This window comes from Chelon labrosus (assembly GCF_963514085.1).
Source record: "Chelon labrosus genome assembly, chromosome: 1".
Classification (NCBI taxonomy): Eukaryota; Metazoa; Chordata; class Actinopteri; order Mugiliformes; family Mugilidae; genus Chelon; species Chelon labrosus.
In genome coordinates this window covers 12,786,168-12,801,249 of record NC_140337.1, presented here as the reverse complement: position 1 = coordinate 12,801,249, position 15,082 = coordinate 12,786,168, and the positions used below count along the sequence as shown (strand labels likewise).

The following is a 15,082-nucleotide window of genomic DNA, read 5'->3' as shown; positions in this document are numbered from 1 at the left end:
TGTTTTGACTGACTTCAGTTGGACTCTTATACTTATTTTTGTTTATATAAACATTGGCACAAAACCGCCTAAAATATTAGATAGATAGTTTGTGTAGTACTTTAATAACCCAGATTGACAATGCTAGCATAGTCTAAAAAAACGATGCAGTCAAAGCATGGAAATCAACAACAAACTGAGGCAGCAATAACTATTGACAAGTAGTCATCACAAATCACTGATAAGCCTATGGAGTGCCTTTCTAATCTTTATAAAGCAGCAGAACAACTGCACCAAGCACAGCTTGTCACAGATTAATGACCATAATCATCTTCGTTTTCGCACAAGCAGAGCATATCCAGTGAGTTCACATACTCTCACACATGCAATTAGAATAAACGCCAAAATGATCCCAAACCGTTGATCCCAAACTTTGTTTGCCCTCCCAACTCTTTTCAAAACCGTCCTGTTGGGCATAAAACTGCCTGATCCGGCAACACTGTCAAAATCTTGCAATTTGTCAAAGCCTCTGTCAAAGCTGCATCGATTTGTGTGAGATGCCCTGAGGTGACACGTAAGTTTTTTTACTTTTTAAATTAACTCCAATGTTAATCCACTATCAACAACAATGGATGGTGTTAGACTGAACAGTAATGTTCTGTTCTGCTTTTGTCGCTGTCAGTCCTTTTCAGAAGACAAGAATTTTTTTTTTTTTGTGAAAAACCCAAAGTTGCAGAAAAAACAGGGTCATGAACCCTACTCTCCTGGACTGTATTATTTTACTTCCTGGGAATGGAATGAAATGCATCAGACATGCAACAGACAGAATGAATGTTTCTTCTTTCCTGGCCTCAGATGTGTAATAGTAATAAGGTGTGCACATTGAAAGTCAGTGGATTAGTTAAAACAATAGCATTTCTGAAACACCTGTTCTTATCTAAATATTCTTCCTGACATTGTTGTAAGGTTATTAATGCCTCTGAAAGTACTTATGACGTGGATGTTTTTTAATGCTTGTGATCCAGTTGGTTTACTTTAATGGAATGCATTAATCACAACAGAGAGACTAATAACAGTTGCCAAAGGGAAATGATCAAGATTTTTTTGGTTTCCTTGTCTCTCACTGACGTATCAAAGTATATCACTACATTCTTCTGTAGGAAATATAAATGGCTGAAATGAACAAGTGGCATCACAAGAGATTGGCGAGCGGGAGAGTAGAGTATACTTCTGAATTATACTGTTTCTTAGGGTAAGTAGCCTTCATTTTTATGTTTATAGCATGTAGAGCATGTAAGTAAGTTAAGAATCATTTTAGTCTCACTGTAATATATTGAATTGTTTTCATGTGATATGTAATATTTTTGCATTTTGGGGAGACTATATTGTTGCTTTGGCTCATAATATAAGCTTTGATTAGTCTGATTAGTCACTCTCAAAAAATTGTCATGGACTGTTTGCTCCCCACAATCATAATAATGAAACCTTCATTTATTTGCATTGTATAATATTTTCAATGCAGACATCGATTTGGAGTATAAACCAGACACACATATTATGGTGCACATTAAAACCTGTTAATTTAATTTTTTTTTTGTGGTCTGTAATCCAGAGGAATGAACAAAAATGGTTCTCTCATAAAAGATTTCACTCATTTTTATGCAGACTCTTTGAAAATATGATTTATTTAATCATGCATGAATTGTTTTTGGAAGTTTTGGAAATAGTTTTTCCAGTTCCAGGGCTCTGGCACTGTATATAGTGTATCACTATGGTTTACTAACTGACTTTAATGGGGCAGTCAATAACATTAGTAGTTACATAGCTCATTAGGACAGGGAAGTAATACATTTGTTGGAGTAATATTTGTCTGGTCACACTGAATTCAGAGATGAACCGCGATTTTAAAGCAAAGTTAAACAAAATTAAAGACATTGTGCATTATAAAATGGCATTAATTTTGGCGACTACTTTTATTTAAAAAAAAAAAAAATTACAAATTCATTTACATCTCATCTCATCTCTTAGCTTCAGGAGCTGTCGAAAAAATGGGTACTGGACGAATCTTATCAGTTTTGCTGATACTGACAGGTAAGTAATGATTGTTATGAAAAGTAAAACGGATCATAGAGTTCTAACTTGATGAATCTATTTGGTCAATTTACTATTTAATTTAATAGTGGCAATGGAGCTGGCTACAACACAAGATACAGCAACAACTGCTACACCAACTATGACAACAACTGCTACACCAACTACAACAACCTCTCCACCAACTACAACAGCAACCGCTGCACAAACTACAACTGCTACACCAACTACAACAACAACCGCGACACCAACTACAACAACTGCTGAATCAACGACAACATCAGCTTCAGCAACTACAACAACAGCAGCAGCTGCACAAACTACAACAACAACTGCTACACCTACAACAACCGCTACAACAACTACATCAGCTACAGAAACGACAACAATGGTGACACCAACTACAACAACCGCGACAGCAACTACAACATCAGCTACACCAACTACAACATCAGTTGCAGCAACTACAACAACAGCAGCTGCACAAACAACAACAACCATTACACCAACTACAACCACACCTGCTACACCAACTACAACATCAGCTGCAGAAACTACAACACCTACTGCACAAACAACAACAACAACACCAACTACAACAGCAATCGCTGCAACAACTACAACAACAACCGCTACACCAACTACAACATCAGCTGCAGCAACTACAACAACAACGGCTACATCAACAACAGCTACACCAACAACAACCACTACACCAACTACAACATCAGCTGCGGAAAGAACAACAATGGCGACACTGACTACAACAACAACAGCAACACCAACTACAACACCAGCTGCAGCAACTACAACAACAACTGCTACAACTACGACATCAGCTGCAGCAACTACAACAACAGCTGCGGAAACGACAACAATGGCGACACTGACGACAACAAAAAACGGTACATCAACAACAACCACAACACAAACTACAAAATCAACTGCTACACCAACTACCAATACAACTACCACATCAGGTGCAGCAACTACAACAACATCCGCTACACCACCTACAACAACCACATCAGCTGCAGAAACTACAACAACAACCGCAACACCAACTACAACATCAGTTACAACAACTACAACAACAACCGCTGCAGAAATTACAACATCAACCACTACACCAATGACAACAACTGCTGCACCAACTACAACAGCAACCACTGGACCAACTACAACAACAACCGCTACACCAAGTACAACATCAGCTGCAACAACTACAACAACAGCAGCTGCACCAACAACAACAACCGCTACACCAACTACAACAGCAGCTACACAAACTACAATGACCACTACACCAACTACAACAACAACTGCTACACCAGCTACAACAACAGATACAACTACAACAACTACTGCACAAACAACAACCACTATACCAACAACAACCGCTACACCAATTACAACATCAGCTGCGGAAACGACAACAATGGTGACACTGTCTACAACAACAACTGCAACACCAACTACAAAATCAGCTGCAGCAACTACAACAACAACCGCTACACCAACTACAACATCAGCTGCGGAAACAACAACAATGGCGACACAGACTACAACAACAACTGCAACACCAACTACAACAACAACCGCTACACCAACAACAACCGCTACACCAACTACAACATCAGCTGGGCAAATGACAACAACAACAACCATGACACCAACTACAATAACAACTGCTACACCAACTACAACAACAATCACTACACCAACAACAACCGCTACACCAACAACAACCGCTACACCAACTACAGCATCAGCTGCGCAAATGACAACAACAACAACCATGACACCAGCTACAACAACAGCAGCTACACAAACTACAACATCAGGTGCAGCAACTATGACAACAACCGCAACACCAACAACAACCGCTACACCAACTACAACATCAGCTGCGGAAAGAACAACAATGGCGACACAGACTACAACAACAACTGCAACACCAACTACAACAACAACCGCTACACCAACAACATCAGCTGCGCAAATGACAACAACAACAACCGTGACACCAGCTACAACAACAGCAGCTGCACAAACTACAACAACTGCTACACCAACTAGAACAACAAATGCTACACCAACTACAACAACAATGACACCAACTACAACAACAATCACTACACCAAGTACAACATCAGCTGCAACAACTACAACAACAGCAGCTGCACAAACAACAACAACCGCCACACCAACTACAACAGCAGCTACACAAACTACAATGACAACTACACCAACTTCAACAACAACAACAACCGCTACACCAGCTACAACATCAGCTGCGGAAACGACAACAATGGTGACACAGACTACAACACCAACTACAACAACAACCACCACACCAACTACAACAACAACCGCGACACCAAGTACAACATCAGCTGCAACAACTACAACAACAGCAGCTGCACAAACAACAACAACCGCCACACCAACTACAACAGCAGCTACACAAACTACAATGACAACTACACCAACTTCAACAACAACAACAACCGCTACACCAACTACAACATCAGCTGCGGAAACGACAACAATGGTGACACAGACTACAACAACAACTGCAACAACAACTACAACAACAACCGCTACACCAACTACAGCATCAGCTGCGCAAATGACAACAACAACAACCATGACACCAGCTACAACAACAGCAGCTACACAAACTACAACATCAGGTGCAGCAACTATGACAACAACCGCTACACCAACAACAACCGCTACACCAACTACAACATCAGCTGCGGAAACAACAACAATGGCGACACAGACTACAACAACAACTGCAACACCAACTACAACAACAACCGCTACACCAACAACATCAGCTGCGCAAATGACAACAACAACAACCGTGACACCAGCTACAACAACAGCAGCTGCACAAACTACAACAACTGCTACACCAACTACAACAACAAATGCTACACCAACTACAACAACAATGACACCAACTACAACAACAACCGCGACACCAAGTACAACATCAGCTGCAACAATTACAACAACAGCAGCTGCACAAACAACAACAACTGCTACACCAACTACAACAGCAGCTACACAAACTACAATGACCACTACACCAACTACAACAACAACAACAACCGCTACACCAACTACAACATCAGCTGTGGAAATGACAACAATGTTGACACAGACTACAACAACAACTGCAACACCAACTACAACAACAACCGCTACACCAACAACAACCGCGACACCAGCTACAACAACAGCATCTGCACAAACTACAACATCAGGTGCAGCAACTATGACAACAACCGCTGCACCAACAACAACCACTACACCAACTACAACATCAGCTGCGGAAACAACAACAATGGCGACACAGTCTACAACAACAACAACGGCTACACCAACAACAACGGCTACACCAACTACAACATCAGCTGCGCAAATGACAACAACAACCGTGACACCAGCTACAACAACAGCAGCTGCACAAACTACAACAACTGCTACACCAACTACAGCAACAAATGCTACACCAACTACAACAACAATGACACCAACTACAACAACAATCACTACACCAAGTACAACATCAGCTGCAACAACTACAACAACAGCAGCTGCACAAACAACAACAACAACAACTGCTACACCAACTACAACAGCAGCTACACAAACTACAATGACCACTACACCAACTACAACAACAACCGCTACACCAACTACAACATCAGCTGTGGAAACGACAACAATGTTGACACAGACTACAACAACAACTGCAACACCAACTACAACAACAACCGCTACACCAACAACAACCACGACACCAGCTACAACAACAGCATCTGCACAAACTACAACATCAGGTGCAGCAACTATGACAACAACCGCTACACCAACAACAACCACTACACCAACTACAACATCAGCTGCGGAAACAACAACAATGGCGACACAGTCTACAACAACAACAACTGCTACACCAACAACAACGGCTACACCAACTACAACATCAGCTGCGCAAATGACAACAACAACAACCGTGACACCAGCTACAACAACAGCAGCTGCACAAACTACAACAACTGCTACACCAACTACAACAACAACTGCTACACCAACTACAACAACAATGACGACACCAACTACAACAACAACCGCCACACCAACTACAACAACAATCACTACACCAACAACAACCACATCAGCTGTGGAAATTACAACAATGACGACACCAACTACAACAACAACTGCAACATCAACTACAACCGCTACACCAACTACAACATCAGCTGCGGAAACGACAACTATGGTGACTACAACAACAGCAGTTGCACAAACCACAACAACTGCTACACCAACGACAACAACTACTACTACACCAACTACAACAACAACAACTCCTGCAGCAACTACAGCAGCAACCACAACAACAACTGCCGCACCAGCTACAACAACAACAGCTGGAGCAACAACAACAACAGTCACAACAAGGCGGTTGACTTTCAGATCTGCTGGAGAGACCTTTACAAGTGAATTGCTGAATCCCTCATCTCAGGCATTTATCAATCGGACTCGTCTTTTAAGATCAACTGTAAGTACTAAGTGAAAATATGTGCATTCTAATAACATGGAAACATTTGACCTCGTGTAATATTAAGTTACAGTATTTCTGCAAGGTGGCATATGTCATTCTTCTTCTTGGCAAACATATTAATATGTTATATTCACCTAAATCTGAACATGGTGCATTCCCATGTGTAGAAAGAACTAAATCAACTTTCTACAGACTTACTGTTAATGTTTTTGTTGGTATCAGTTTGTAAGAAAAATGTGTTGCTTCCTATATGATGCTAGATTGTTGCTTATGAGCTTCACTGCAGATGGTGAGATTTGAAAAGAAACTAACATTAGTAATTTCTGCCACATAAATTAAATTGTGTGTGGACACAAAAGGTAGTCATTGAAATGAGAAAAGGTTCAAAATGGATCCGTGTCATCACAAAGCATAAATGTTATTGCACAATTACACTGTGAGATTGGAAAGTGAAGAAACCATTAAGCCATTAAACACAACACATGCATTTACAATTTGTTTGTATTTCTGCAGCTTGAACCTTTCTACCAAAGAGCATTTTCTTCATTCCGCTCCTTGACTGTGATTTCATTCAGGTATTTTTTTATGTTATACTGGTAGAATCTTAAGAATATTGATTATAAATCCATAGAAATAAAACATGTTTTTGGTCAATCCTTTTGCAGTAACGGATCAATCATCAACAACATAGACCTTACATTTAGTTCCACATCTCTTCCTGACAACACTCAGATTGCTACAGTTTTGGTCAATGCATCTTCCAACATCACAGCCTTCAGCATTGACAGCAACTCTATTTCTGTGGATGGCACAGGTAAGTCATTTTAAATGCTATCATATTACAAAGTTACAGTACAATAGTAATTTTAGTTAACATAATTCCTTGTTTTCCCATAATAACTGCTGCACCAATCACAACAACTCCTGCAGCAACTACAACAACAACAGCTGGAACAACAACAACAACATCAGGAGCAACTACAACAACAACCATTGCAGCAACTACAACAACTGCTACACCAACTGATACACCAACTACAACAACAACTGCAACACCAACTACAACAACAACCGCTGCACAAACTACAACAACTGCTACACCAACTACAACAACAATGACAACACCAACTACAACAACAATGACAACACCAACTACAACAACAATGACAACACCAACTACAACAACAACCGCAACACCAACTACAACAACAACAACTGCTGCACAAACTACAACAACAATGACGACACCAACTACAACAACTGCTACTACAACATCAGCTACAGCAACTACAACAACAACGGCTACACCAACTACAACATCAGCTGCGGAAACTACAACAACAGCTGCTGCACAAACTACAACAACTGCTACAACAATTACAACATCAGCTGCAGCAATTACAACAACCACCGCTGCACAAAGCACGACAACTGCTGCACCAGCTACAACAGTAAACACTGCACCAACAACAACAACCGCTGCACCAATTACAACATCAGCTGCAGCAACTACAACAACTGCTACAGCATCTACAACAACAACCCCAACACCAACTACAACAACAACTGCTACACCAACTACAACAACTGCTACACCAACTACAACAACAATGACGACACCAACTACAACAACAACTGCAACACCAACTACAACAACAACCGCTGCACAAACTACAACAACCGCTACACCAATAACAACAGCTACATCAGCTGCACAAACTACAACAACAATGATGACACCAACTACAACAACAACCGCAACACCAACTACAACAACAACCACTGCACAAACTACAACAACCGCTACACCAATAACAACAACCACATCAGCTGCACAAACTACAACAACAATGACGACACCAACTACAACAACTGCTACTACAACATCAGCTACAGCAACTACAACAACAACGGCTACACCAACTACAACATCAGCTGCGGAAACTACAACAACAGCTGCTGCACAAACTACAATGACAACTGCTGCACCAACTACAGCAACAGCAGTTGCACAAACTACAACAACAACTGCTACAACAATTACAACATCAGCTGCAGCAATTACAACAACCACCGCTGCACAAAGCACGACAACTGCTGCACCAGCTACAACAGTAAACACTGCACCAACAACAGCTGCACCAATTACAACATCAGCTGCAGCAACTACAACAACTGCTACAGCATCTACAACAACAACCCCAACACCAACTACAACAACAACCGCTACACCAACTGCAACAGCTCCTACAGCAATAACAATGACAACCATTGCAGCAACTACAACAACTCCTGCAGCAACTACAACAACAACTGCCGGACCAACTACAACAACTACAGTAGAAACATCAACAACAAGCGCTGTAGCAAGTACAACAACAAATGCTGCACCTACTACAACAACAACTGCCGGACCAACTACAACAACTACAGTAGAAACATCAACAACAAGCGCTGTAGCAAGTACAACAACAACTGCTGCACCTACTACAACAACAACCGCTGGACCAATTACAACAACTCCTACAGCAACTATGACAACAACTGATGCAACAACTACAACAACAACAGCTGGAGCAACAACAACAACTCTTGCAGCAACTACAACAGCTGGAGCAACAACAACAACTAGTGCGGCAGCTACAACAACAACCATTGCAGCAACTACAACAACAACTGCCGCACCAACTACAACAACAACAGCTGGAGCAACAACAACAACAGTCACAACAAGGCGGTTGACTTTCAGATCTGCTGGAGAGACCTTTACAAGTGAATTGCTGAATTCCTCATCCCAAGCATTCATCAATCGGGCCAGTCTGTTAAGGTCAACTGTAAGTATCTTTAAGCGAAAATGTTTGCATTCTAATAACATGGAAACATTTCACCTTGTGTAATATTAAGTTACAGTATTTCTGCAAGGTGGCATACGTCATTCTTCTTCTTGGCAAACATATTTATATGTTATATTCACCTAAATCTGAACATGGTGCATTTCCGATCAGTGTAATATTCAACTGCATAGAGAGAACTAAATCAACTTTCCACAGACTTACTTTTAATGTTTTTGTTGGTATCAGTTTTGGTATCAGATATCAGTTTGTACGAAAAAGGTGTTGCTTCCTATATGATGCTAGATTGTTGCTTATGAGCTTCACTGCAGATGGTGAGATTTGAAAAGAAACTAATATTAGTAATTTCTGCCACATAAACTGAATTGTGTGTGGGCACAGAAGGTAATCACTGAAATGGGAAAAGGTTCAAAATGGATCCGTGTCATCACAAAGCATAAATGTTATTGCACAATTACACTGCGAGATTGGAAAGTGAAGAACCCATTAAGCCATTAAACACAACACATGCATTTAGAGTTTGTTTGTGTTTCTGCAGCTTGAACCTTTCTACCAAAGAGCATTTTCTTCATTCCGCTCCTTGACTGTGATTTCATTCAGGTAATTTTTTATGTCATACTGGTAGAATCTTAAGAATGTTGATTGTAAATCCATAGAAATAAAACATGATTTTGGTCAATCCTTTTGCAGTAACGGATCAATCATCAACAACATGGACCTTGTGTTTAGTTCCACATCTGTTCCTGACAACACTCAGATTGCTACAGTTTTGGTCAATGCATCTTCTAACATCACAGACTTCAACATTGACACCAACTCAATTTCTGTGAATGGCACAGGCAAGTCATTTTGAATGCTATCATATTATAAAGTTACAGTGCAATAGGAATTTTAGTTAACGGAATTCCTTGTTTTCCAGTAATAACTGTTGCACCAACTACAACAACTCCTGCAGCAACTCCAACAACAACAGCTGGAGCAACATCAACAACAACTTCTTCAGCAACTACAACAACGACTACAACTGAAGCCCCACCAGTAGTTGTGGTTGTTCAAGCAACCTTGGTAGAACCGTTTGTCCCAGAACTCAATGACAGGAACAGCCAACCATTTATGGTCCTTGAGAGAAGAGTTGTAGCACTGGTGAGTACCCTACCTTAATACCTTCACTTAATTATGTATGTCAATCATGTATGTATGTTGTAATTAATGAGTTTTCAGATGTTTTAAATTCATTTTTCCATTTTTTACTTTGCAGTATAACATCATCTACCGCGCTCAATTTGGCACAATTTTCCGTCGCACATTTGTCATAGCATTTAGGTGAGATGATATATTTTTTGACAGCATGTTCTAGATATTTTTACACAGAAGTTTTCATACTGACAATGGCTACAGACATAATATTAGTTATTAGTAATGGTTCAAATATGGTTTTTTTTCTTTATGCAGATTAGCTGGAGTGCAAACACGAATGGAGAATACTGAGGCAGAGGTGGGGATCGAGTTCAACAGAAATTCAACAACTGCAGAAATCCCAACGAATGATGAGGTTGTACGAACCTTAGTAGAGGCTGTGAATAATCCCAACAGTACACTCAACATCACTATTCAAGTCGACACTATCCGGGTAGTTGGTAAGTAAACAGTGGTACCGCACTTGACGCTAGCAAGGAAATACACCCATTCATACGTAGTTTATCTATGGCTGTCTGTGTCATGACGAGTTTGTGTTGATTTGTCTTTGGTGGCCGTCAATAAATCTTCCTGCTATCTCAGAAAATAATGAAGAAGCAATAACATTCTATCTTAAAAGAAAACTTTTTCTGCAACAATTAAGGAGGGGGTTTAACTCCAACTGGCCATTCATAAACAAATAGTACATTGTGATTCATACCGTTTTTCCAAAGAATACCCCTTGACTAACAATAGCTACTTTCTCATTTTTTTCATATTTGTCTTTGTGTGTGTGTGTGTGTGTGTGTTGTTGTTGTTTTCTTTCCAAAACAACTACAACCTCCACTACTGCAGCTAATACAACTACTGCAAATGCAACGACAAGTGCCTCAACTACCAGTGCTACAACCCCAGCTACAAGTACTGTCACTACAACCTCTACCACAACTACTGAGGGAGTTACAACAAGGCGGTTGACTTTCAGATCTGCTGGAGAGACATTTACAAATGAATTGCTGAATTCCTCATCTCAAGCATTTATCATTCGGGCTAGTCTGTTAAGGTCAACTGTAAGTATCTTTAAGTGAAAATGTTTGCATTCTAATAACATGGAAACATTTGTAATATTAAGTTACAGTATTTCTGTAAGGTGGCATATGTCATTCTTCTTCTTTGCAAACATATTCATATGTTATATTCACCTAAATCTGAACATTCAACTGCATAGAGAGAACTAAATCAACTTTCTACAAACTTTTCGATTTTTAATTTTTTAATTATAAAAAAAATGTTGTTGGTATCAGTTTTAAGGAAAAGATATTGCTTCCTATAGGTTGCTAGATTGTTGTCTATGAGCTTTACTGCAGATGGTGAGATTTGAAAAGAAACTAATATTAATAATTTCTGCCACATACATTGAATTGTGTGTGGACACAGAAGGTAGTCACTGAAATGGGAAAAGGTTAAAAATGGATCCGTGTCATCACAAAGAATAAATGTTTTAGCACAATTACAATGTGAGATTGGAAAGTGAAGAAACCATTAAGCCATTAAACACAACACATGCATTTACAATTTGTTTGTGTTTCTGCAGCTTGAACCTTTCTACCAAAGAGCATTTTCTTCATTCCGCTCCTTGACTGTGATTTCATTCAGGTAATTTCTTATGTTATACTGGTAGAATCTTAAGAATACTGATTGTAAATCCATAGAAGTAAAACAATGTTTTTGGTCAATCCTTTTGCAGTAACGGATCAATCATCAACAACATGGACCTTGTGTTTAGTTCCACATCTGTTCCTAACAACACTCAGATTGCTACAGTTTTGGTCAATGCATCTTCCAGCATCACAGCCTTCAACATTGACACCAACTCTATTTTTGTGGATGGCGCAGGCAAGTCATTTTGAATGCTATCATATTATAAAGTTACAATATAACAGGAATTTTAGTTAACATAATTCCTTGTTTTCCTTTTTTCAACATTTACAGCAGCGTCAAGCGGAGTGAGCCACAAGATCAGTCTCATCACAGCATCCTGTCTGGTACTGCTGTCATGGCTACTGTCATGCCAGCAATAGTCTGTGCTGAAGTCCATGAGATCCCATTAGAAAATATCTGCTGTTACTGGTATGAAGAAGGACTTTGTTCTTGCTGAAAATCCAAGATGAGCTTCTGATGAATAGCAAATATAGTATGGCTTATTAGAAGCATCTAGACATTAAATTCAAGTTTAGTGCATGCACACTTTGCTGCACCTTTCTCTTTTATCCAGTTTGATCTCCTTATCCTATCATTACTGAAACTATTTCCACTAAGCACAAATATAAAATTGACTCAGTATTTAGAACAATTAAAATGTGTGCAATATTCAAACTGAACAGGAAGTAAGTGAATAAATGTCTAAGTTTCAGTGAAGGAAATGATCCAGCCTGTAATACGGTCTGCTTCTTGAACCCTGAAACAGTATCATTGAATACTGTGGAGTTCATAAAATGCAAAATGTCTGTACAATGTCCTCAAATAATTATCTGGTCAACTTTCATATTTAAATGTTTTTATATTATATGTGGATTCTGTGACCTCACTCATATATTTTTGTAACTATAGTATAAAATAAGAAAATGAGATTAGATAATCCTATCCCACAATGGGGAAATTTGCAAATACTGTCTTCAAGGTGATCAGCATGCAAAACTAAAATGATTGAAAGAATGTGTCTATGCTAATGTCTTGTAATATTTTTTGTCATCTAAAGTACATTCAGAAAATGTAACACAAAGTATTAAAGATGCTTCAATTAAAGGCACAAACATTTAAAAGTTGGTCTCATGTATTTTTTCAATGTACTATTACTGCTGACATTACGGTCAGTGATTCAGTTTTGTTTTCCAAACAGCAGGTTATATAGTGGCACCAAAGAGTACATAGAAAGCTAAACGATCAACAAACTCGAAAAAAGTTCACATGGACATTTTATCAAATGTCAAATATCAAAACAGGGCGAATAGGGCTTTAGTCGAGTTGGACAATTTGCAAAGTCAAAGTCAAAAAGAGTAAATTGTCCTCTGACACACAGTGGAGTGAAGCGGAAAGTAGCAGAGAAATAACCATGAATAGTAAACTTGAGTAAAAGACAGTTTGCTGATCCTGTGCAAATGCATCACATGAAACGCAGACGTGGGGGTGATTTCTGAATCACTGGACGTCCCCAGTAGTGATGCAGGGATCGATACTGGAATATCGATAAATAACGAAATAAATTCATGCTTCAACAAGCTGCATGAGTTCAGCTTGGAGTAATATGTGTATCAGTGAGATAATCTCACATAGCCAAAAAAAACTAGATTTATTCAGGTAAGGTTTCCTAAAGAGTTGATCATTTAAACTGGATTATATAGACTAGGTGTCATTAAATTATACAGAGCAATTTGCGATAAAACAGCCATGGAGAACTTATTAGACTAGAAAATATATCTATTATTATTTACAATCAATCTAATTAGTTTTAGCCGTTAAATTAATATTTTAAAATGTAGGTAGTGACAAACGTGTGCAATTATTGTGGCATGTATTTATTTAATTAAATATTTTACTGGAAATTTCAATTTGAGCCACCCAGTATTATTAAAAAAAGTGTTTATATCACCTTATTGTTGGCTAGTTGCACATAGTTGAATCTAATCTAATTCTGTGCAGAGTATCCCCGCCATTTGTTTTGCCCTGTGATTTTGTATTGTTTGAAGTTGATTGCCCAAGAACAGCAACACTCACAGGATGCCTGGGAGAGATGATTGCCAAGGATCTCCAGCCTCGCCATAGAGGAAGACCAAGGTTTCCAAGGATTTGTGAGAGCTCTTGACCCAAAATATAAACTCCCAGGAAGAAAAAAAAAAAAAAAAAACTGACAGAAACTCATCTTGTAAAGATGTTTGATGAATGCAAAGACAAAGTAAGGGCATCTTTGCAAAATGCTTCTAGTGTTGTACTTACCACTGATGTGGACTTCAGTGTCCACAGAGGCATTTTTGACTGTAACATGTAATCTCATTGAAAACTGGCAAATGAGGGAATTTGTTTTGGACCCACACTTTCCATGGGCAGCATAGAGCAGATAATATCAGTTTAGTGCTTAAACACATCACAGAAGAATGGGGCATAACTGACAAGGTTGCTGCAGTTGTAACAGACAATGGTGCAAATACGGTTGCTGCAGTGCACAAGGCTGGATGGAGGCATCGTCCATGTTTTGCTCATACACTGAATTTAATTGTGGTGAAAGTGTTTACTTTGTAACTGTTTCACTGCCAAATTCCTTCACATTTCGTCTATTTAGTTTTTCTTTATTCTTATGCAAGAGATAGAGAGAGAAACGTTTTTTTTTTGATTTTTCTGT

The 15,082-nt window shown here is 39.1% G+C and overlaps 3 protein-coding genes across 3 annotated transcripts in view; all 3 read left to right on the top strand.

Moving 5' to 3' along the window:
- The first annotated feature begins 544 nt into the window (after positions 1-544).
- LOC311493047 (uncharacterized protein) lies at positions 545-2,491 on the top strand. The gene is made up of 3 exons (XM_084551560.1): positions 545-1,231; positions 2,008-2,070; positions 2,160-2,491. The coding sequence occupies exons 1-3, from the start codon at positions 1,149-1,151 to the stop codon at positions 2,335-2,337; spliced, it is 324 nt and encodes a 107-aa protein (XP_084407686.1). The 5' UTR covers positions 545-1,148; the 3' UTR covers positions 2,338-2,491.
- A 1,434-nt stretch (positions 2,492-3,925) lies between these two features.
- LOC311491327 (uncharacterized protein) overlaps positions 3,926-15,082 on the top strand; it is a gene marked incomplete at its 5' end in the record, with an annotated part of 314,565 nt that continues 303,408 nt past the window's right edge. Inside the window, 4 exons of the mRNA XM_084549233.1 lie at positions 3,926-3,997; positions 4,150-6,655; positions 7,172-7,233; positions 7,324-7,472. Coding sequence (XP_084405359.1) covers positions 3,926-3,997; positions 4,150-6,597 — 2,520 coding nt within the window. The 3' untranslated portion in view covers positions 6,598-6,655; positions 7,172-7,233; positions 7,324-7,472. The remainder of the gene's footprint in view (positions 3,998-4,149; positions 6,656-7,171; positions 7,234-7,323; positions 7,473-15,082) is intronic.
- LOC311493041 (uncharacterized protein) lies at positions 10,118-13,914 on the top strand. Its single transcript, XM_084551548.1, has 8 exons — positions 10,118-10,349; positions 10,430-10,653; positions 10,769-10,833; positions 10,963-11,147; positions 11,542-11,756; positions 12,281-12,342; positions 12,434-12,582; positions 12,679-13,914. Exons 1-8 carry the CDS (start codon positions 10,223-10,225, stop codon positions 12,765-12,767), a joined length of 1,116 nt encoding a protein of 371 aa, XP_084407674.1. The 5' UTR covers positions 10,118-10,222; the 3' UTR covers positions 12,768-13,914.

What these genes read in the sequence shown, in the direction of transcription:
- LOC311493047 (XM_084551560.1), top strand. Translation starts at nt 1,149, where the DNA reads ATGGCTGAAATGAACAAGTGGCATCACAAGAGATTGGCGAGCGGGAGA. An exon ending in GAATTATACTGTTTCTTAGG is followed by an intron (nt 1,232 to 2,007) that starts GTAAGTAGCCTT and finishes CTCATCTCTTAG; the next exon opens with CTTCAGGAGCTGTCGAAAAA. An exon ending in AGTTTTGCTGATACTGACAG is followed by an intron (nt 2,071 to 2,159) that starts GTAAGTAATGAT and finishes TTAATTTAATAG; the next exon opens with TGGCAATGGAGCTGGCTACA.
- LOC311493041 (XM_084551548.1), top strand. Translation starts at nt 10,223, where the DNA reads ATGGACCTTGTGTTTAGTTCCACATCTGTTCCTGACAACACTCAGATT. An exon ending in ACATTTGTCATAGCATTTAG is followed by an intron (nt 10,834 to 10,962) that starts GTGAGATGATAT and finishes TTCTTTATGCAG; the next exon opens with ATTAGCTGGAGTGCAAACAC. An exon ending in TTGACTGTGATTTCATTCAG is followed by an intron (nt 12,343 to 12,433) that starts GTAATTTCTTAT and finishes ATCCTTTTGCAG; the next exon opens with TAACGGATCAATCATCAACA.